The sequence below is a fragment of the Mustela erminea genome, chromosome 2 (assembly GCF_009829155.1).
Source record: "Mustela erminea isolate mMusErm1 chromosome 2, mMusErm1.Pri, whole genome shotgun sequence".
Taxonomy (NCBI): Eukaryota; Metazoa; Chordata; class Mammalia; order Carnivora; family Mustelidae; genus Mustela; species Mustela erminea.
In genome coordinates, this window is record NC_045615.1 from 5,385,757 (window position 1) to 5,407,235 (window position 21,479).

The following is a 21,479-nucleotide window of genomic DNA, read 5'->3' on the forward strand; positions in this document are numbered from 1 at the left end:
TGCTAATATAAATGATATTGTTTTAAATTTCAAGTTCCATTTGTTGGTTCCTGGTATATAAGAAAGTGATTGAATTTTTTATATTAATCTCTTTTTTTTTTTTTTTTAAAGATTCTTTAATATTTTCTGTGGAGATGAGCATGTCTGCAAATATCATTTACAAGGACAGTTTTATTTCTTTCTTCCCAATTTATATACCATTTAATGTCCTTATCTTACTACATTATGTAGGACTTCCAGTCTAATGTTGAAAAGAAGTGGTGAGAAGGAACATCCTTGACTTGTTCTTGATCTTATTGGGGAAGCTTCTCGTTTCCTACCATTAAGTATGATGCTAACTTAGGGTTTTTGTAGCTATTTCTTAACACATTGAGGAAATCCCCTCTATTCTTAGATGACTGAGAGTATTGTCATGAATGATCAGTTGATTCTGGTGCCAATTCCAATGTGAATGTGTATGTGTCTGTATGTAGGGGACCAACAACCAGTGCTTTGGGTACCAGTTGGGTGTCCTACAATTCAACTCAGTCTGATACTGTCTTCCTGGAGATGGAGTCAGATTCTACAGGTTAAGGGCTCAGTCCTATAAAACTTCCCCCCCAAACCTTCAGGCACCAGTTTCAAGCTATTACTTGTGTTTCTTATGGTCCTGCTACAAATCTGAGGTTCCAGTGACCCCCTCCAACTTAGAATGCCCGTTGCAAGTCCGGGCTGTTACCTGTCCTTCTGACTGACTGGATATAAATCAGAAGTTCTTGTGACCTCTTCTTTGGGTTTAACTTGTTAGAGTGGCTCATGGAACTCAGTGAAACATGTTACTTATTGCATTACCTATTTATTATAAAGTGATGTAACTCAGGTACAGCCAGGCGGAAGAGATGCATAAAGCAAGGTATGTAGGGAGGGTTGTGTTCACATGTTCACCAACCTGGAAGCTCTCTCAACTCAGTTCTTTGGGAGTTTTATGGAGGACTTACCCAGCGGCCTTGATCTGTGATTAATTCCACTTTTAGCCCTTCTCGCTTCTCAAGACAATGGGGGAGTTGGGACTGAAAATGCCAAGCTTCTAATCATGACGTGTCTTTCCAGTGACCAGCCCTTATCCAGGGGCCCATCCAGAGTTACCTCACTGGAACAAATGGCACTTCTATCACCCAGAAATTGTGAGGGTTTCAGGAGCCCTTTGTTAGAAGTGAAGGTCAAACCAGTAATTGAGGGGTGTCTGGGTGACTCAGTGGGTTAAGCCTCTGCCTTCAGCTCAGGTCATGATCTCAATCTCAGGGTCCTGAGATCAAGCCCTGCATCAGGCTCTCTGCTTAGCAGGGAGCCTGTTTCCCCTCTGCCTGCTTGTGATCTCTCCCTCTCTGTCAAATAAATATATAAAATCTTTTAAAAAGGCCAGTAATTGAATGAAAGATGCTTTTAATACTTTTATCACCCAAGAAATTCCAAAATTTTAGGTGCTCTTTGTCACAAACAGAATGAAGACCAAATATACATATTTCTTACTATAAATCAAATGGTTACTGGATTTTATCAAAAACTTTTCCTGCTTTTATTGATATGATCATACCAGCATATTGTAATTTTTTCCCTGTTTGTGATTCATTTTTATGTCATTATGGTCTTTTGTTCTATGGGAGCTTGCCTTTTTTCTGACCAAATCTGCGGTCTTTTTTGCTATCTGACCTGGCCATCAACTAAGAAAGGCTTTCCTTTTTCCAGAGTTACAAATACATTGCTCTGTATTTTTCTTTTAGTACTTTCATGATTTTTATTTTATTAAGTCTCTAATCCATTTAAAATTTGTTTTCATATATGTTATGAGTGCACATCAAACTTATCTTTTCTCTACCCAGGAAGGTGCTTATTTTGGCAACATTTATTAAATAATTTCTACCCTATCTATAGCTTAAATTGCCAATTTTATCATTTAACACTTTCCCATATTTGTGCCTATTTCTGGATTTCAAAAATTTTGCTGACTGCTCTGTCTATTCTAAGTAACCACCTTAGTTTCATCATTATAGCTTTTTAAAAAAAAAGTATTGGGGGCAAGTTTCCTTTTTGTTAATTTTTCATTTTCCAAAATATCTTTAATTTTTTTCATACATTCTTCTAGATGCATTTCATTATCATTTCTGTATCAGAATCCTTAAGATTCCATTGCAGTTTTAATTGGAATTTAATTTAGTATACCTTGTATTTAGAGCATTGAGATCTTTGTTGAGACCTAATATACTATCTTTCTTACAGGAACTTGCTATTTTTCTGTTTACTTGGGTCTTCTTTGTGTACTTTAAGTTTTTGAACAAAGGTTGTTTGACTCAAGAATTCTGAAGTCAGTTGAACTTGAAGGCTACAGTAATTCACAGATAGAAGAGCCAAGAAAGAGTTGTACATGGATGCTCCGATTAAATGAATTATTAGGGGACTGATTGTCTTAGTCCATTTGGGCAGCTGTAATGAAATACCACACACTGCTTATAAATAGCAGAAATTTACTGCTCACAGTTCTGGAGGCTGGAAGTTTAAGATAGGGCACCAACATGGTCAGATGAGGGCCTTCTTCCTGGTCATAGACTTCTCCTGTTCTCCCATAGTAGAACTGGCTAGGGAGCGTTGTGGGATCTCATTTACAAGATAGTAATCCTCTTCATGAGGGCTTCACCCTCAAGACTTAATCACTTTCAAAGGCACTGCCTGCTAATACCATCACCCTTGAGGGTCAGGATTTCAACATATGAATTTGGGGGGTGAGGGATTGATACAAGCATTCAGACAATGGTAGAGATTTACTCTAGGCAACTTAAAGATAAACCTGAACAATGCAAAAATCATGAAGTAATGCTATAAAAAGGTTAGTAGGAAATCAGTAGTGAACCAGAAACCAATTAGACAAGACTATACACAAGCAACTAATTAGTTTAAATATAGGTGCAAAAGAGCATGGAACAGTACTTTTTCTAAAAACAGATAAAAAATAATCAGTTAACTATAATATTACATAATGAAGCTGCCAATTTATGAGAAGAAAAACTAAGAAGTAGTGTAGATCTGAGGATATAGAAGTGTTTTTCTTACATCAGTTGATTAATGTCTAATTAAAGATACTGGTAAGATAAATTCAAGAGTTTTTTGAAGTGGCAAAAGAATCAAACTTTCTGTGCTTTTCAAGTAAAATTTTTAAAAAGCAAGGTATAATTTGCATACAGTAAAACTCACTTTTTTTTTTTTTTTAACCACATAGGTCTGTGAAGTTTGACAAATTAATTCATTTGTGCAACTACCACCCCAATAAAAATGTGAAATACTTCTATTACCCACCAGCTTTTTCCTGTGCTCCTTTCTGGTCAGCTCTCTTCCATCCCTTTAGCCAGTACTGACTGGCCTGTCTGACTCCTCTATAGTTTAGTCTTTCCCAGAATACTGTGTAAATGGAATCAGACAGTGTAAATGTCTTCTGTTGAGTATAGTTTCTTTCACTTCATATAATGCATTTGGGATTCATTCATATTGTGTCAGTGGTTGTTCCTTTTGATTGCTGAGTAGAATTCCAGTGTATAGATGTACCACACCTTGTTTACTTATTCTCTTATTGAAGGACATTTGGGTTGTTTCCAGTTTTGGACAACTACAAATAAAGCCTCTCTTATAACCAGAAGGGGAAAAAGGAAACCAGAATCCACAGAGCAAGAGATAAAACAAAACAAACCAAACAAGAATATTTTACAGGAAATAGAAAGCACAAGATGACAAATAGATTCAAATGTTTATAACAAAAAATATTGTTAAACTTTCCATTAAATGACAGAGAATTGAAAGGGGAAAAATAGCTGTAAGCTTAGGTGACCAACTCTATTCTTTCTGAAATTTCTTGAAAGATCCAAAGAACTACCAAGATAGAGAAAACCTGGAATCAGCCCTATTTGTTAAGGGAGCGATGCCATCCATATCCCCTATACTTGGCACATTTCACATACCACATAATCACACACACGTCACTCCACACTTACATTCCCCACCCAACCCCCAGTCCCAGAGGAACTTTTTGACAGTATCACAGCCTAGTGTGGGTAAGGAGAAAAAAAAAACAGAAGACTGTACAGTGGTGTACAGACAGCGCTTGACTAAAGGATGCTATCCTGAATACTCTTAGATCTCTTTTGAGGAGATTCAATGAGGGGAAGAAGCTGTTGTAATTTAGATAAGTAGAGACACAGCTTCCTGGGGCCTCTTTTATCACCTCTTCAAGAAGACAGGTGTCAAGAAACCCATGCGCACATGGGGCCATGCCTGATGCGAGTCTCCTCTTTTTACAGAGACCCAGGAGGGACCTGGGCAGGTCAAACCACACAGCAAACTCTAAACTGTGCAATAGTTGGAGCATTGCAGTCCCTCAAGTGGTAACACCATCAAAGGTGGGGATAATCCCAGTGAGTTTGTAGTTGAGCTTTTGTAAATTTACTTTATGGCTAGGATGTGGTGGAATGGAAGAAAGTAGAGAGGGCTGTTCAGGCAAAGAGGGTTACCAAAGAAGACTCAGGAAGGGATGAGCTTTGAAAATTCTTAAATCATATGCATCAGTAAAAAATAGAGAACTGTGGGAAGATTTTTGAGTGTCTTGTTAGAAAAGTGTTAGAGTGGCATGATTATGCAGCATATGTTGTAGGGCCAGTAATAGCTAGTTCTTCCTATGCAAGTATTGTAGGAATACTATTTAATCTCCACAACAGGCCTGGGATGTAGTTGTCATTGATTGTCCTGTTGCATACCTGAGGAGCACTGAGAGCTGGGCAGTCAGTAAAGACCCGAGGGTAGTAACCTGAGTTCTAGATGATGAACAAAGACAAACACAGGAGGAGTGGCGATGGGGAGCATCAGGTCTAAGATGCTCTGCAGGTGTCAAGCCTGCATGACTCAGAGAATGAAGTCTCTAATCATCTAACTGAAATAGACTGGTCTTTGTGTTTTCTTCTTACCTATAGTATGCTGTGATATAATAAAAAATTTCAAATGAGGCAGGGCAGTAGGTTGGGGTTGTGAGTGGGGAGTGAAGTGGGTGTGATTATGTCATATGTGCAGCTCCTCATAAAATGTGTTGCCTTTTGATGCTACGTGATTTTTGTCCTCTGTAGTTCACAGCATAGAAGCAGAAGTTAGAACTGTAACACTTTATACGTTGGAGCAGATGCAAGTACTAGTCTAATTGATTATTTTGAAATAAGTTATAACTTGCTAATGTGGAAGACCAGGAAATACATTTTTCCAACTAGCCTTAGAGTGATTTCTATTTTTAAATGCCAAAAACCTAAGAAGCCTAGCTTTCTGGTTGGAAAAATGTTATTTTGCTATTAACATTTAGATTGCATTGTAAGGTAGCTTAGGTTGTTATATTTTATGAACAATATTTTTTTATGAATATGCATGCCTAAAATTTTAATGCTCTGGCAATAACTTGAAAGGCATGTTGAGTTGGTAAAACTTATCTATTCTACTTCTGATTATGCTCAAATGTATGTGAAAAGAAAGTGGAAGTTGGGTGAATTTTTTTTTTTTTTTTTAAGATTTTATTTATTTATTTGACAGAGAGAAATCACAAGTAGATGGAGAGGCAGGCAGAGAGAGAGAGAGGGAAGCAGGCTCCCTGCTGAGCAGAGAGCCCGATGCGGGCCTCGATCCCAGGACCCTGAGATCGTGACCTGAGCCGAAGGCAGCGGCTTAACCCACTGAGCCACCCAGGCGCCCTGGGTGAATTTTTTAAAATGTAAAATGATTATAGTGAAATACAACCCCAAATTTATATTTTTCTTTTGTTCTAAAATTAAATCAGAGAAGTAATGTAATCACCTCTTTTCATACTGCAGGAAGAAACGAGATGGAAAGATTTTCTGTAACTTTGCATTGAATTGACTCCAAATAATTGGGTCTTTTTAAAAAAGGATTTTTAAAATTTATTTTAGAGAGTGAGAAAAAGAGAGGGGGGAGGTCCTGAAGTGTTGACTTGAACCAGCAGCCTCAGTGCGACCTAGGGAACAGGTGCAAATGCAAATTCTCAAGCCTGACCTGCTGAATCAGAAACTCTAGATGTAAGGCCCAGGAGTCTGTGTTTTAACAATCCCTCCAGGTGACTTTGCTGCAAGCTAACATTTGTGAACCACTGGAATGATATTTATGAAGGTATATGTTACCTTGTAATGAGTTATGTAAAAGAGGTATTTTTTATTTTTGGGGGGGCGCCTGGGTGGCTCAGTCATGATCCCAGGGTCCTAGGATAGAGCTCTGCTTCAGGCTCTCTGCTCAGAGGGGAGCCTTCTTCCCCCCTCTTTCTCTCTGCTTGACTCTGCCTACTTGTGATCTCTCTCTCTGTGTCAAATAAATAAATAAAATCTTAAAAAAAAAAAAAGAGGGGCTTTTTTTGTCCTTATGAATACGCCCCCTATATATATATATATGTAGGTGTAGATCTGTCTAGTTGATGTTCTTTGTTTGAATTGAATACTGAATACATAAAAGAATAGTTGCATCACTTGTGAAGAGTATAAAGAGAAACAGTAATAAACTCTCCTGTATTTCACCATCCAATGAGTTGCAAAAAAAAGGTTCTCTGAATATTAGCCACATATCCGTGCTTCCCCCTCAGTAGTCCCCCACTCCAGTCCTAGCTTGGATATAAAAATATTCTGAAATTTGTGTGTTTTATTTCCAGTTTTGCCCCTATGTTTTACCATATACACGTGCATATTTCAAAAGCCTAAATCATTTAGTTTTGCAAGGTTCTGAATTTTCTGAAAAGTGTCATCTTGTGTATATTTCTCTAGTGATTCTTTTTTATTTGCTCAACATTTTATTCATGGTATGTGTGCGGATTTGCATGCATTCATTTTCTTTGCTGTACTGTCTGTTTGAATATACCATAATTAATTTCTCCATTTTCCTTTCAATGGACATTGAATGGTTCCAGTTTTTGCTGCTACAGACGCTGCTTCTGTGAACATTCTTGTACCTGTTTCTTTGTACATTTGTGTAAGAGTTTCTCTGGAGCACTGGTTTTCAAGCTATTTCCCTGAGAATCTGTGGGAAGAAATGCACATTACATCATAACCCAGTTTTAGTTTCCTGGTTATAGTATACAAAAATACAAAGGATTTCTGTATATTGACAAAAATTGGGTCCTGACACCACCTAAACTCATTTGTTGTTCTGGTAACTCTTTTGTGTAGATGATCATGTTATTTTCTATGTCATCCTTTCCAATTAGAAAACTTTTTATTTCTTTTTCTTGCCTTATTATAGTAGCTAGAATCACCATTAAAATGTGGAATAGAAGTGATGAGAGCAGATGTCCAATGTCTTCACCTTGTTCCGGTATTAGGGAAGCACGCTTAATATTTGACAGTTTGATATGATGTTAGCTGTTGGTGTATCATGTATGCTTTTTATCAGATGAAGATATTTCTAATTTGCTGACAGTTTTTTCTTTTTAAACCGTGCAGGGATATCAAATTTTATCAAATGCCTTTCTGCATCTATACAGATGATCATATTTTTTTCTTCTTAATGTGGTAGGCTACATTGATTTTTAAAAAAAAAATATTTTATTTATTTATTTGACAGAGGGAGAGAGATCACAAATAGGCAGAGGCAGAGGGAGAGGGGGAAGCAGGCTCCCCACCGAGCCGAGAGCCCGATGTGGGGCTCGATCCCAGGACCCTGAGATTATGACCTGGGCCGAAGGCAGAGGCTTAACCCACTGAGCCACCCAGGCGCCCCGGTTACATTGATTTTTGAATGGTCCTTGGGCTGGTAAGCAGTATGTTGCTCAGTTTCAAGTACTTTGGGATTTTTAAAATGTCTATTACTGATTTTTAGTTCAATTCCATTGTAGTCAAAGAATATACTTTGTATGATTTGACTCCTTTAGTTACCTGAGTTGAGTTTTATTGCTTGATCTTTGTCATTTCTAGGTCTTTTTCTACTGTTTCATTTTTTTCCTGACCTTGGATGATATTTTCATCCTTCTTTGCATGCCTGCTAAGTCTTGAACTGGAGGTTGGACATTGTAAATCTTATTTTGTTGGGAGTTTGGATCTTGTTCTGGGATGCAGTTAAGTTATGAGGACACCTATTCTCTCCGTGTTTGCATTTGATCTTGGTCAGGCTGGACCAGCACAGCCTGTACCTGTGGGCCCGCTGGGTTGCACAACCGAGGCTCTGCTCTTCCCGTACTCAGAGTAGTGGCCACATCGCGCAAGGCTTCTCCATGCTGGTTGTGGAAAACATGAACGGTTCCCAGCCCTGTGTGAGGTGTGGAAATTGCTCTTTCTGTTCCTTTCTAGTGGTTCTTTTCTTTGACCTTGGGTATTTTCTTTGCGTGCATGGACTGAGCAGTACGCAGCTGTAGACTCGGGGGGAAACTCCTCTCTGATTCTTTGTCCTGCGTATCTTGGCCACCTGGACCTCCTGGAATTCTCAACTCTGTTTCCTCATCTTAGGGTGACTACCAGGTGCTGTTTGGGTTTCTCCTCCCTCTACTTTTGACTGGAGATCTGACTTTTCAAGAAGTAACCAGAGGCAGTTGTAGACTTACCTCATCTGATTCCATCCTCTCGGGCATCCCTCTCCTGCACTGCATGCTGTTTGGTGCCCGAACATCATTAGTCCCATTTTGCCTATTTTTCAAGACGAGAGAGTTCATTTAATCCCTGATATGTTCTCTAGTCCAGTATAGTCACAGTGGAAGTGAAAAACATACATAAAATATATGTTTTTAGGAAAATAATTCCAAATTCATAATAATATTTCCAATTCACATACCTGAGCCCAGATTTTTTTTTTATTTGTGTCTTCTATGCTGAAATACCTTGGTTCTAAAGATATCACTAAAAATTACTCACTTTTATATTTCTTTTCAGTTTATTATTTTTTTATTCTTCTATTTATTTTAGAGAGTGTGTGCACAAGCAATGGCAGGGCATAGAGAGAGGGAAAGAATCTTTTTTTAAAAGAAGTATTTATTTGAGAAAGAGAGAGACAGATAGTGACAGAGATAGTGAGAGCACAAGTGAGGAGGAGAGGGAGAAGCAGGCTCCCTGCTGAGCAGGGAGCCAGATGCAGGACTCAATGCCAGCCTCTCAAAGGCAAATGCCACCTAGGCACCCTGGAAAGAGAGAAGCTTAAGCAGACTCCATGCTAAGCATGGAGCCCAGGGCAGGGCTCGATCTTACGACCCTGAGATCAGGACTTGAGCTGAAATCTAGAATTGGAGGCTAACTGGGCTAAACCACCCAGATGCCCCTCATTTTATTCTTATAACAACCCTAAGAGGCAGGTAAAATACCCGTTCACAAATGTCATTTTATTGATGAGGACATTGAAGCCTGATGATTAAATGACTGAGAGAGTCTGGGATGGTAGTTTTCCTGGCCAAGCTGTGGGAAGGATCTTCAGTGGCCTGACTGTAAGTAGGTTTTACCTTCATGTCACTTTTCAGCTACACACACACACACACACACACACACACACACACACACCCACGTGCACGGCTTACAATTTCTCATGTATGAAACAAGGAGATTGGACCAAATGGTTTCCCAGATTTCTTCAGCTTCTTCCCAGCTGTTTGCTCTTCTCATTCCGCTCTCCTCCTGGCCGCATACACACACATTCTGTCTTCTCGCTGTGCTGGCAGCAAGATGTGACTGTGATGGATATAAGATGGAAGGCGCCGGGGTTCCGTTCTCAGACCCTCCTGGATGTGATCTGTGGTGGGAAGGCGACCAGTGAAGCTTGTCCTGGGACACACCCTACTGAGATGTAAGCCCAGGTCCCAACCCGCTGCTCTTATATTCTCGTTTTCAGACTGATATTTTCAAAGTGATGAGTTTCACAACCTGGTTGGGACCATTTCTTCTTCTCAGTGAACTGTGTTTGGTCTCTAATCCATGTATGTGTGGAGAAAATACTCACATTTTTGCCTATGGTTTCAGGGCGGTTCTAGAGTCTGCAGTAAGCCGTGGCTTTTATCTTCAGATTCTCTATTTCTCAGCTGTGATTTCTGTCCATAAATTAGATGCAGTAAACTGGACGCAGTCTTAGATCTGATCATTTTTTATCTCAGTTCTGTTTAGTTTGTATTTAGTAAGAAAGCATAACAAGAAGAACCTGATTCATACCTTATTTTGTTGGGGGAAGGTGTTCTAGGCTTAGTAGTAGGCCAGGTTTGTGTTTTGTTTTTACTTCATCATTAAAACCCTGCCTTAATTGCCCGCAGATTTTTTTCTCTTTTACTTTTTCTTAACAATAAAGAGATCAGTGGAAACAAATAGAAGCTAATAGAACTGAAGGCGGGGGGGGGGGGGGGCACCTGGGTGGCTCAGTGGGTTAAAGCCTCTGCCTTCGGCTCAGGTCATGATCTCGGGGTCCTGGGATCGATCCTCGCATCGGGCTCTCTGCTCAGTGGGGAGCCTGCTTCCCTTCCTCTCTCTCTGCCTGACTCTCCATCTACCTGTGATCTCTGTCTGTTAAATAAATAAATAAATAAATCTTAAAAAAAAAAAAAACCACAAAAAAAAAAAAACTGAAGGTATGAGTAATATTGGAATGTGTTTTAATGTTGTACCCAGGTAGAGAGTGCTACAATGAGTACGTGATTGAAGCATCTTTGGTATTCTGAATATAAACGCTGGTTCCTCAGTTGATCCACTATAGAAATACTAGAAGGGATGGCAAGAAAATGGTTAAAATATTAAAATATTCCCTCACTCTCATGCTCCTTCTTAGGGGAGCTCTGTTCTCAACTGCCTGTCGTATAGTGGTTTTGCTGCCCTTAGGGACACCTGTACTGAATTGCCCGGCAACCTTTACCCTGGAAGGACTGCGGGGCTAGCTTGTTCTGCTTCTCTGCACGCCTTCCTGATTTGCAGACTTCATTGCATGACTTTTCACTGGCTTATTGGTAAGGGGGCAAATGTCCATCTTCGAGGACATGGGTGCCACCATTTTCAAAGTAGGGGAGCTGGACTGGGCGAGAAAGGGAAAATGACTGCCATTTTTTCAGCGTCTACCAAGTGTTGGTCATGGTCCTAGGGATTCTGCATACCTTCTCCTCTTTGGGCTTCACAAAACCTTATGAAGAATGTACTGTTGCCTCCACTTTTTAGGTGGGGAAGCTGTGGGAGAAAGCTCCACATATTTGTAGAATATAAAGTTTCCCCCTATAATTGTGACTTGCCTTTTTCAGCTTTTCCTCTTTAGACATTCCAGGTAAACTTAATTTCCTATGAGTTTAAATGAGGTGGTATCTAGAAATCATGTGGTAACAGTGAGACAGTCTGTAAACTATAGTTGAAATATCTGTGAAATATCTCTCCTGTTAAGGGTATTTACTAGTTTCGTCTACAAAGAGATATAATCCTTAAAACAGAGATTTCTTAAAGCATCACCAAAAAATTGGTTGATAAATTCACTCATCTCCTTAGTAGTCTGGAGAATGAAGTTAAGGATCCTGTAAGAGCCTTGTCCTTGGAGTACTATGGGGGAGAAATGTAAGCTGCTGTCCTTACTTGGTGGTCCCTGGCTGGGATGTTTCTGAGTAGAGAAGTGCCAGCATGGTCATCTCATCCTAAAAAGATGAGTTTGGAACCTAAATAGAATGATCAGTGTAGGGGTGCCAAGGTAGCTCAGTGGGTTAAAGCCTCTGCCTTCAGCTCAGGTCATGATCTCATGGTCCTGGGATTGAGCCCCACATCAGGCTCTCTGCTCGGCCTGCTTCCTCTTCTATCCCCGCTGGCCTCTCTGCCTACTTGTGATCTGTCAAATAAATAAAATAAAATAAAATCCTTAAAAAAAAAAAAAAGAAAAAAAGAATGATTAGTGTAAAGCCATAGATTTACACTTCTTGGGGTCAGACCTGCTGTTGAGTCTATTCTCTGATCCTTAGAGTAGACTGGAATTAAAGAGCAAAAGAAAGAAAAGTCCATTTGGCCCTTGGGGACGTACTGCATTAAGTCTGGGGCAAAGATCAAAGGTGGAATCTTTTTTGTTTTTGTAGTTCTAATGGTCGAAAGTAGGTAGATCAAGATAATACTGAAAAAGATGAAGTTTGGCCATTTTTTAATATTCTGTATAGTAAACAATTCAAATTGGAACATTGGTCTGTGTTTGCTGGATTTTTCTTTTGTGGAGTCTACCAAATGACTGATAGGAAAAGTCATGTCTGACTTATTCTTCAGGGGGTGTAATTTGAGGATTCATGAAAGAACCTAATTTATTAGGAAGATGAAATGCTAGTAATGCATAGACTTTTCACTCTAGAAACTGATCCTTGTTTTGGGGCCTGTTCGTGTATTCTTTTGTTTTCTTACTGCATGATCTTAAGACCCTAACCTTCTTTTTACCTCTCTCATAGAAGCCTGGTTTAAAAGAAAAGGCCAAATCAAAGATTTGGTAAAATGCAAACTGTTTTAGATTTGCAGACATACTGTCTTGTCTACTTAGCTCTGCAAAATTACACTTTCATGATATAAACAGTAAGCTGCTTGGGGAAAAATTCCAGCAATTCGTCTTTCCCAACCTTACACATAGCAGCCAACAAGGCAATTTATATTCAGCAACTCCCTGTTCTTGTTTAATTTCCTCAGACAAAACAAGAGATTGTGGTGGGCCTGCTAGTTCAACACAGCACAACTTGTTTCTCCTGCTTCTTATCATCACCTCATGAATCAGAGGCTGTTGGAGCCACAGGGACCCTTAGAGTCATCTGATCTGATGCCTAGTTTACAGATGGGGAACCGAGGCTCAGACTGAGAACTCATTCAAGGTCATGTGTTTGTAAGTGGTATAGTTGAGTCTTCAATAGTGTTTTGTTTAACCCTCAGTGTTTCCCTTATTTTCCCTTTATCTGTCTGTCTTTGCAATAATTACTCACATTCCAGGAAGAAAGCACCGTCCACTGAGAGCTAGTTGTATGCCTGTTCTCCAGATAGCTCCAGACTAGTGGACAACGTGATTACCAGTCACTGCTTCGTATAATAAAGCTTGTGTTTGGAAGTCGGATTTCCGTTTTATGGAGAAATCTAAGGCAGACATCATCCTGAGAATCTCTGAGGCTCCTCTCTTTGTTTCCAGGCTGTTCCTTCACCATTTGGGAGCAGCCTTATAAAATACGACGAAGGCATCATCACCAGCATTAGGAACAGCCTTGCTGCTTATAAAGCTGAATTACTTGGGGCAAGGTGTTTACCCCTTCTGAATCTGTTTCCTTATTAAATACTGTGGTGGGGCACCTGGGTGGCTCAGTGGGTTAAGCCGCTGCCTTAGGCTCAGGTCATGGTCTCAGGGTCCTGGGATTAAGCCCCACGTCGGGCTCTCTGCTGGGCAGGGAGCCTGCTTCCTCCTCTCTCTCTGCCTTCCTCTCTGCCTGCTTGTCATCTCTCTCTGTCAAATAAATAAATAAATAATCTTTTTAAAATAAATAAATAAATACTGTGGTGTGTGGCACACACTTCTTAGAGTTACTGTATTACATATGGAAGGGAAAACATAAAATACAATGGAAATGAGGGGTACCGGGAGTGGGAGAGGGAGGGCAAGGTTCAAAGTGCATCGTTGGAACGAAAAAATGACAACTCTGAGTGATTGGAAATCTTGTTGGTACTTCTGCCTGAAGACATGAAACTGGTGAATGTCCTCTACCTGGTGACTTTACACCAGTGAAAGACATTTAAGGGTTGCGCCTCCCATGGAAATCCCTCTGAAAGCTTGGGTTGAAAAAGCAGATTCTCTCTTGTGTAATAAACAAAAAGTGGTGGGAGAAGTGATTTTGATATCTCTTTCATGAGGGCTAGGGGACCACAGCTGTTGCTTCTCAGGAAGACAGAAGCGTCTTAAGGTTTGGGGAAGAAGCGCTGAAGGACTGAATCGATTGGTCGATTCTGTAAAAGTCATCGTTGTGTCTTGAGCATGTTCTTTGGGTCTAATCCAATGCCTGGCAATGTGGAAGACACATAAATAGTGTGCGGCCAGAGCCACATGCGTGAGGAGTTTGCCTTCTGATTGGGGCAGATAAGAACCAAGATTATCTGAGATTAACAACCCAAACTGTGTTGGAAGGAGAAGACGTCAGATGTCAGAAGAAACAGATTCATGCAGGGTGATAGGGAGTCAGTGGTTGCTTGTCGAACGGAATTGTGAATGTGAGCTTCGGGTGGTTATGTAGCAGAAGATGAACTGTTGTTGTTCCAAGTAGGGATAAACCATGGTTTGAGCATGGAATTTAGGGGACACTGTTAGAGTCTTGACTGGAGCAGAGGGCAGAATTTGGCCAATGATGGAGGTTACGGGGGATAATTAAGGCCAGGAGGATTTAGGAATCTAGGAGTTATGGTTTATGGTGTGTGTGTGTATGTTTACAACAGTCCTTTGTAGGTGTTTGTGCTAGGTGCTGCCTGTGAGAGTGTCTGCCTACCTTCCTGATGACAAGAATGAGGAAGAGATAGACCTTGGTCATTACACAACACATTGTGACACAGCAACCTCATTACTTCCTGTTTCCATCTGTGAGCAGGGCCTCTGGAAGGAACAGGCAGGTTCCGTGGGAGTCTGAATGGGGCCTAGGGAGAGTCAAGGCTATGAGATGTACGTTTTCTATGGAAAACCAGACATATACTTCCGTGGGCAAAACCATTGAGTGACCTGACTCTCAGATGAAGGAGAACTTCCGTGGACTAGCAGCCAATGGCCCGTGGCCCATGAAGAGGTAGTTTCTGCGAACCCACTTCATTAGCCCAACCTTGTTCTGAATTCAGTCTAGTCTAAAAGCTCAGTAGTAAATTAATTTCAGCATAATTTGTCCAGGCTTCTGTGCCAGGACTACAGAAGAACACTCTTTGGGTGAGTCTCTCCAGAAAGAGAGGCCGCTTGATAAAAGATGTGCTAGAGGTGTGCTCCTTCCATTCACAGATAGACTGTGAGGTAAGGAAAAGCCTGTGGTCAGGTGGCAGACAGAGGGTGCATTGCAGGTTTCAGAAAGAGCAGTGAGTACCCACAGTTCACAGTGCGGGCATACCTTTTCTCCATTTTTTAGTGACCCTTGTGGGATCTGGCAGATGGATTGAATGACGACCCTCACGTGCTCGTTAGAGCTGCAGAGATGGGGAATGTCTCGGTTCCTTGAATCCTCAGGAGAATGGCCAGAAGTGAATCTCTGAGGTGGTTCTTTCTTCCCGAAAGGATGCAGATCCCTAATTAAAAGTGAGGGTAACAACTAGACCTACTTTTTAAAAAAACAGCTTTATTGAACACTATTTATGTACTATAAAATTCACCCTTTGAAATATATAGTTCAATAGATGTTAGTAAATTCACAGAGGTGTGTAACCATCCCCTCAATCCAGTTTGAGGATCTTTCCACCTTCCTGAAAACCTCACTCGTGCCTGCTGTGTTCTGTCGCTCTTGCCTCCTCTTCCCTGCCCAGGCAACCAGTAATTGGTGGGACCAGGTCTGATAGATTTGCCTGTTCTTGACATTGCAAATAAATGGGAGCCTAAAATAGGCATTTCGCATAGGGCCGTCATTTAGCATAATGCCTTTGATGTTCCCCTGTGTTGTAGCACGCGTCCGTATTTCATTCCTTTCTGTTGTTGAGTGGTGTTCCATCATACCGATATACCCTAGTTCACATATCTATTCATTCGTCAGTTGATGAATTGTTTCCACTTTTTGGCTATTGCAAATACAAGTGTCGGCTGTATTTGTTTCCTTTGACTGTTGTGACAAATTCCTGTGAAGTTGGTGGCTTAAAAACAATAGAAATGTATGCTTTCACGGTCTGAAGACCAGAAGTCTAAGGGGAAGGTGTTGCTGGTCCGTATTCCTTCTAGAGGCTCCCTTTCCTCCATCTCCATGTTGCCTTCTCTTCTGTGCATCTCCCCAAACTCCCACTGACCCTCTCTCACCAAGATACATGGGCTTGCCTTCAGGGCCCACCCTGGTAAGCCAGAAAAAGGTCTTCCTCTGAAGATCCTTCACATACTCAAATGTTCGGCCACACACAGGTTCTAGAAATTTGTTGTGGCTGTCTTCTGGGGGATTGTGTTTCTGCCTACCTCAGCAGTTGTGAGCATTCACATAAACTTGCTGTGTAGACGAGTTTTCATTTCTCTTCGTAGATAACTGGGAATGTCATTGCTGGGCCACAGAGGGAACTTACATTTAGCTTTCTAAGTAATCATCCACCTGTTTTCTGAAGAGACCGGGCCATTTTGCATTTCTGCTCATGATGTCTGAGGGTTTCAGTCTCCACATTCTTACTGGTTGTCTGCCTTTTTGAAACTATAGCCCTTCTAGCGGGTGTGAAGTGTTACCTTATTGTGGTTTCAATTTGCATTTCCCTGATGACTAATGATGATGAGTATCTTTTCATGTATCTTAGCCAGCTTATGATTCTTGGTAAAATGTCTCTTCAGAGCTCTTACCCGTCTTAAAATTGCGTTGTTGGGGCGCCTGGGTGGCTAAGTCGTTAAGTGTCTGCCTTCCGATCAGGTCATGATCCCAGGGTCCTGGGATCGAACCCAGTATTGGGCTCCCTGCTCAGTAGGAAGCCTGCTTCTCCCTCTCCCACTACCCCTGCTTTTGTTCTCTCTCTCTCTCTCGTCTCTCTGTCAAATTAATAAGGAAAATCTTTAAAAATAAATAAATAGATAGATAAATAAAATTAGGTTGTCTTTTTGAATTATAAGACTAAACTTGTTTTTCATAATCTGTCCCAGTCTCTGCCAGTCTTAAGAATGTGGTGATTGAGGTGACCTTGATGAGGAGGTGCTGGGGCCATCCAGGTCCCCAGGATGCCTGGAACTGGGACAAGGCAGCCATGTCTGCAGGGCACCATGTCATTCTGTTCCTCCCAGGTAGATGGGACCCACAGTGCCTTTTGACTCCCAGTTACTGTGTCAGGGAAGCGAGGAGATGGCTTATTCTGTGTCTTAGAGATCATAACCTCAGTGGTGTTGTAGGCTGGCTGTTGTCTGATGAATAAGGGGACCGACCTAAAGAACCCCACAGCATATTCTCATTATAGTCTGTTTTTCTTTCTTTCTTTCTTTCTCTTTTTTAAAGATTTATTTATTTATGTTAGAGAGAGTGAGTGCGAGCAAGAGCATGAGCAGGGGGAGGGGCAGAGTGAGAGAGAGAACCCTGGAGCAGACTCCCCACTGAGTGTGGAGCCCGATGTGGGGCTCGATCCCAGGACCCTGAGATCATGAGCTGAGCCAAAGGCAGACACTTAAGGACTGAGCCACCCAGGCGCCCCTTGCCTGTTTTTTTTTTTTTTTTCTTTCATAACTCTTGCCACGATTTAAATTTAGTTGTCTCTAATATTTTACATTGACTATCCTCCTCCTCCTCTGAGATGATTAAGAACCCCTGGGACAAGGACCCACATCTGTGTTTTGTCGCCACCACTGGTCTCTAACACAATATGCCGTAGGCAACCAGCCAGTTTTTGTCGGGTGGAAGAGTGACTGGGACATGCCAGTCGTGGGGGTTGAGGAGGATGTTCTCTGCTTTGCAGTGGGTGATTCACACGGAAGTACGAGACAGACGGTTGTCTGTTAAATAAGTAATTCATGAGCCGCCGCATGTGCTGCTCAGTGTCTCGTATTTTACCCACCACTGACACCATTTCCCCCCTGTATTCTCCTTTCCAGCGATCTATAACTACAACGCCTCTCAAGATGTGGAGCTCTCCTTGCAGATTGGAGACACGGTTCACATCCTGGAGATGTACGAGGGTAAGTCTGGATGGCCTTCTGCCAGTCGGGGAAGGGGAAAAACAGTGGGAGTTACTTATTAATGAGGCACTTAGAGCAAACATCAACATGCTTTACTTCCTGAGGTGGGACTTTAGGTTATACAGTTTCGTACCGAGGGCGATTTCAGAACAGCCCGTTGAATGCAGAGGTGCCCAGACGCCCGAAACTCAAAGTATACAAGTTGTTGAAGCCCAAGCATGGGATGCCGAAGGGTCTGCCGCAGGGCTGGCTTGGGACGAGCCACGTTGGACACCAGATTGGCTGTCGTGCCAAGGAGCAGTGCTGATTAAGTGGCTTTTTTCTACTCAGCACTAAATGTTGCCAGATTGGGGGAGAAATGAAGGAGAGACTTACAGGTCTGAGATTCTTTCACAGAATTAGGTCAGGGCTACAGCCGATCCAGTAAAGCCCACTAAATGTATTCTTGCAACGAGCTCGGGCCAGGGAGGTGGTTCTGGTTAACCTATTAGTGGACTGCAGGGTAGTACACAGGATTCCCAATGGTCTGAGAGGCATGCGTTATGTCCCCCGCTCCCCCTGCCACATCCCACCCCACCCCAAGTTTTAGCTCCAACTCAAGCTCTCGGATTCCTAGCTGGACTCCTCCATACATCCACATGTCAAATCCCTGAGTACAACAGACACGGACCCAGGCCACTAAAGTTGAAGGTCAAAGCAAAGACCAATTTTGAGGGCCCATTTATTCTCTCTGAAGATTGAGACAGGAATGAGGTGGGACGCTAGGCAGACTTTCTTCATAGAGTGAGGCTTGTCAGAATCAGGGTCTCTAGATTTTCAGGATCTGTACTCCCCTTCATCCCAGTAAGTGCTGGTGATGGTGGAATGGCAGAGGTGGTCACCAAGAACCTAATGTGGATTCCTAGGATGGGGAAGAAGGGTTGTGAAGCCGCGGGGCACAGGAAGCAGCGTTTGGCCATAGAAAAGCTAAGTCATTCTGCCCAATTGCACAGAAGAGTCTGTTACTCCTGCTGCCTCCCTTTATTTTTAGGCAGAGGGCAGGGTTTTGCTTCTCCCTTCCACACAAATCAAAGTACAATCCTGCAGCTCCAGGGGAAGAGAGAAGCAAGGGGGTGCTGTGTGGACTGTTCCCACTCTACGGTCTTTTCTGTTTTCATCCTCACCATCTCAGGTCCAGCCCAACAGCAATTCCATACAGTCCCTAAGTCTCTGAGGCACAAGGGACAATCCGCTGTCGTCTCATCTCAGGACTCCTTTGCTTATTGAAGCCATAGTCCCCTCAAAACTTACTGGTCATACCTCTTTGTCAGGAGCCAAATTAATCCACTCTAGGGGCACCTGGGTGGCTCAGGGGGTTAAGCCTCTGCCTTTGGCTTAAGTCATGATCTCAGGGTCTTGGGATCGAGCCCCGCATCGGGCTCTCTGCTCAGTGGGGAGCCTCCTTCTCTGCTACTTGTCATCTCTCTCTCTGTCAAATAAATAAATAAAGTCTTAAAAAAATTATTCCATTCTATTTAGCCTATCTGTGGGCCCACATTTTTGCGTTGTACAGGTGAAAGGTGTACGTTTGATTTCTGTACCTTTTCTATATGGGCTTGAAAAGAATGTGTATTAAGATCTTGGGGTGAAAGTTCTATAGATGACAATCAGGTTCTGATTTCTCCGTCTTTTTTTTTCCCCCCAAAACACGTTTTTCTGCATTTTCCGTCCTTGAGAGAACCATTAACTCTTCCACCGTGCTTGCAGTTTACATCAGCAGTGATTTACACTGATGTCAGTTTTTTGCTTTATATATTCTCAGACCTGTTTTTAGGTACATACAAGTTTAACTTTAGAATTGTTATATTAAGCAGTTTGAACTTTTAATTACTGTTTACTAAATCTACCACCATTATCTTTGTCTGTAGTAATGATTTTTCCTTAGTCTACTTTCTCTGAAATTACAGCCAACTCAGTGGCAATCCAGTGATTCTCCTGGATCCATGAGGCCATCAGAAATGCTGCTCAGCCATTCAGGACACTTTTTTTTTAATTTGGCAGGTGCCCCAACAAGAAACCAGCCTCACATGCTGGTCTCATCTTTCTGGGTTTTGGTCTTTTTCAGATCTTGACCTTGTAATTCCCACTTTACCATGTTAGATTTTCAGTACGTGTGTACGTATATGTGTGTGTATGTGTGTGTTGGGTCGTTAAATTTTTCTAAGTGTACTGTGGAGTGTGGGAGGGAAGAGTGGAGAATTGACTGGAAATAAAGTAGGTGATGTCTTTTGAATACATTTTCAAAATTCTTTTTTTTTTTTTTTTTAAGATTTTATTTATTTATTTGACAGAGAGAGATCACAAGTAGGCAGAGAGGCAGGCAGAGAGAGAGGAGGAAGCAGGCTCCCTGCTGAGCAGAGAGCCCGATGCGGGGCTCGATCCCAGGACCCTGGGATCATGACCTGAGCCAAAGGCAGAGGCTTAATCCACTGAGCCACCCAGGCGCCCCTCAAAATTCTTTTTTTGGTCTCTATGTGACCCCAACATATTTTTTGAAATAGCTAACTGAAGCACTTTGTCCTCATAGGATTCATATCAATGACCATTTCATATTTGCATCCTCTCTGTACTTAACTGAGTAGTCTCCCAGTTGACCAATGAACATTCTGAAAGGAGGCACTCCTCTGGAGCAAGCTGATGGGGTCACAGAGCTTGGTTGAAGATAAATGGAATCAGAGACACACAAACACATCCATTTCAAGCTTGAGTCCAGAAGCCACAGTGCTTCTAGCGTTTTGCAGCTCATACAGCGGTAGGCTTGCCGGTGCTGGCGCTGCTGATAGACAGTCACACAGAAACCTGCCAGGTGATAGATGTTGTATCTTGAATATGATGATCCTGGTGCTCTTAGTCCTGACAGCAGGAAGCTGGTGTGCCTATTAATTGCTACCATAAAATACTGGGTGTGCCACAGGACCCTTTCATGTCAAAAAAAGGATTTCCGTGCCCATTCAGCAAAACTGCCATGTGTCAAGGTATGAATGGGCAGACTTAGAACATGAGCTTCCAGAGTTAATCTGCCACCACCAAGTGGCCTGTCAGTTTTACAGAGATTATTATGTTGGATTAAGTTTTTTAGTGCTTATTTTATGGGGTTAATTTTTTTTAACAGTGTCTGCCTTGCCAGATGCAGCGATAGGTTCTTCTGTCTCCTAAGTACTTCGAGTTCTTGGCTGGGTTCTCAGATTCCTTTATTATTTCAGGCAGTGCAGGACTGAGTGAGGGCAGGAGTCCTTTGCAAACATTAAACGCGGTGGAAATGCTGAGTAATAACTTGAGTTCTCTCCCTCTTCCCCCATCTCCTCTTTCCTTTAAAAAAAATAAAAATAAACAGAATGGAAACACCCAAAGTACTGCCAGATGGAATTTAAGGCTAATGCTGGCACTATTTCATGGCCTCAGGGATTTTGGGTCTTCCAGCTTCCTGTCGGATTTGGCTCCTGGGCTCCCCACCGCACGCTCTGCTCCGCCCCACCTTTGCCATATTCTCATACCAGACCCATGTGTGCTTTTTCCGATGTGGACAGGAGTCTACCTTTCTGGAGCCCACCTTTCTGGAGCCCAGATGGAAAATTCTCTTCTGCCCACAACCCACCACAGAATACCACTTAGAACTCTTCCTTTTGCTGTTTCCTGCCCTGTGGTCGAAT

General features: G+C 42.0%; 1 protein-coding gene across 4 annotated transcripts in view; it reads left to right on the forward strand.

Moving 5' to 3' along the window:
- Positions 1-21,479, forward strand: part of DOCK5 (dedicator of cytokinesis 5) — a 211,331-nt gene that overhangs the window by 42,561 nt on the left and 147,291 nt on the right. For all 4 annotated transcript variants that reach the window (XM_032332197.1, XM_032332193.1, XM_032332194.1 and 1 more), the window contains exon 2: positions 17,707-17,790. In XM_032332197.1, coding sequence (XP_032188088.1) covers positions 17,707-17,790 — 84 coding nt within the window. The remainder of the gene's footprint in view (positions 1-17,706; positions 17,791-21,479) is intronic.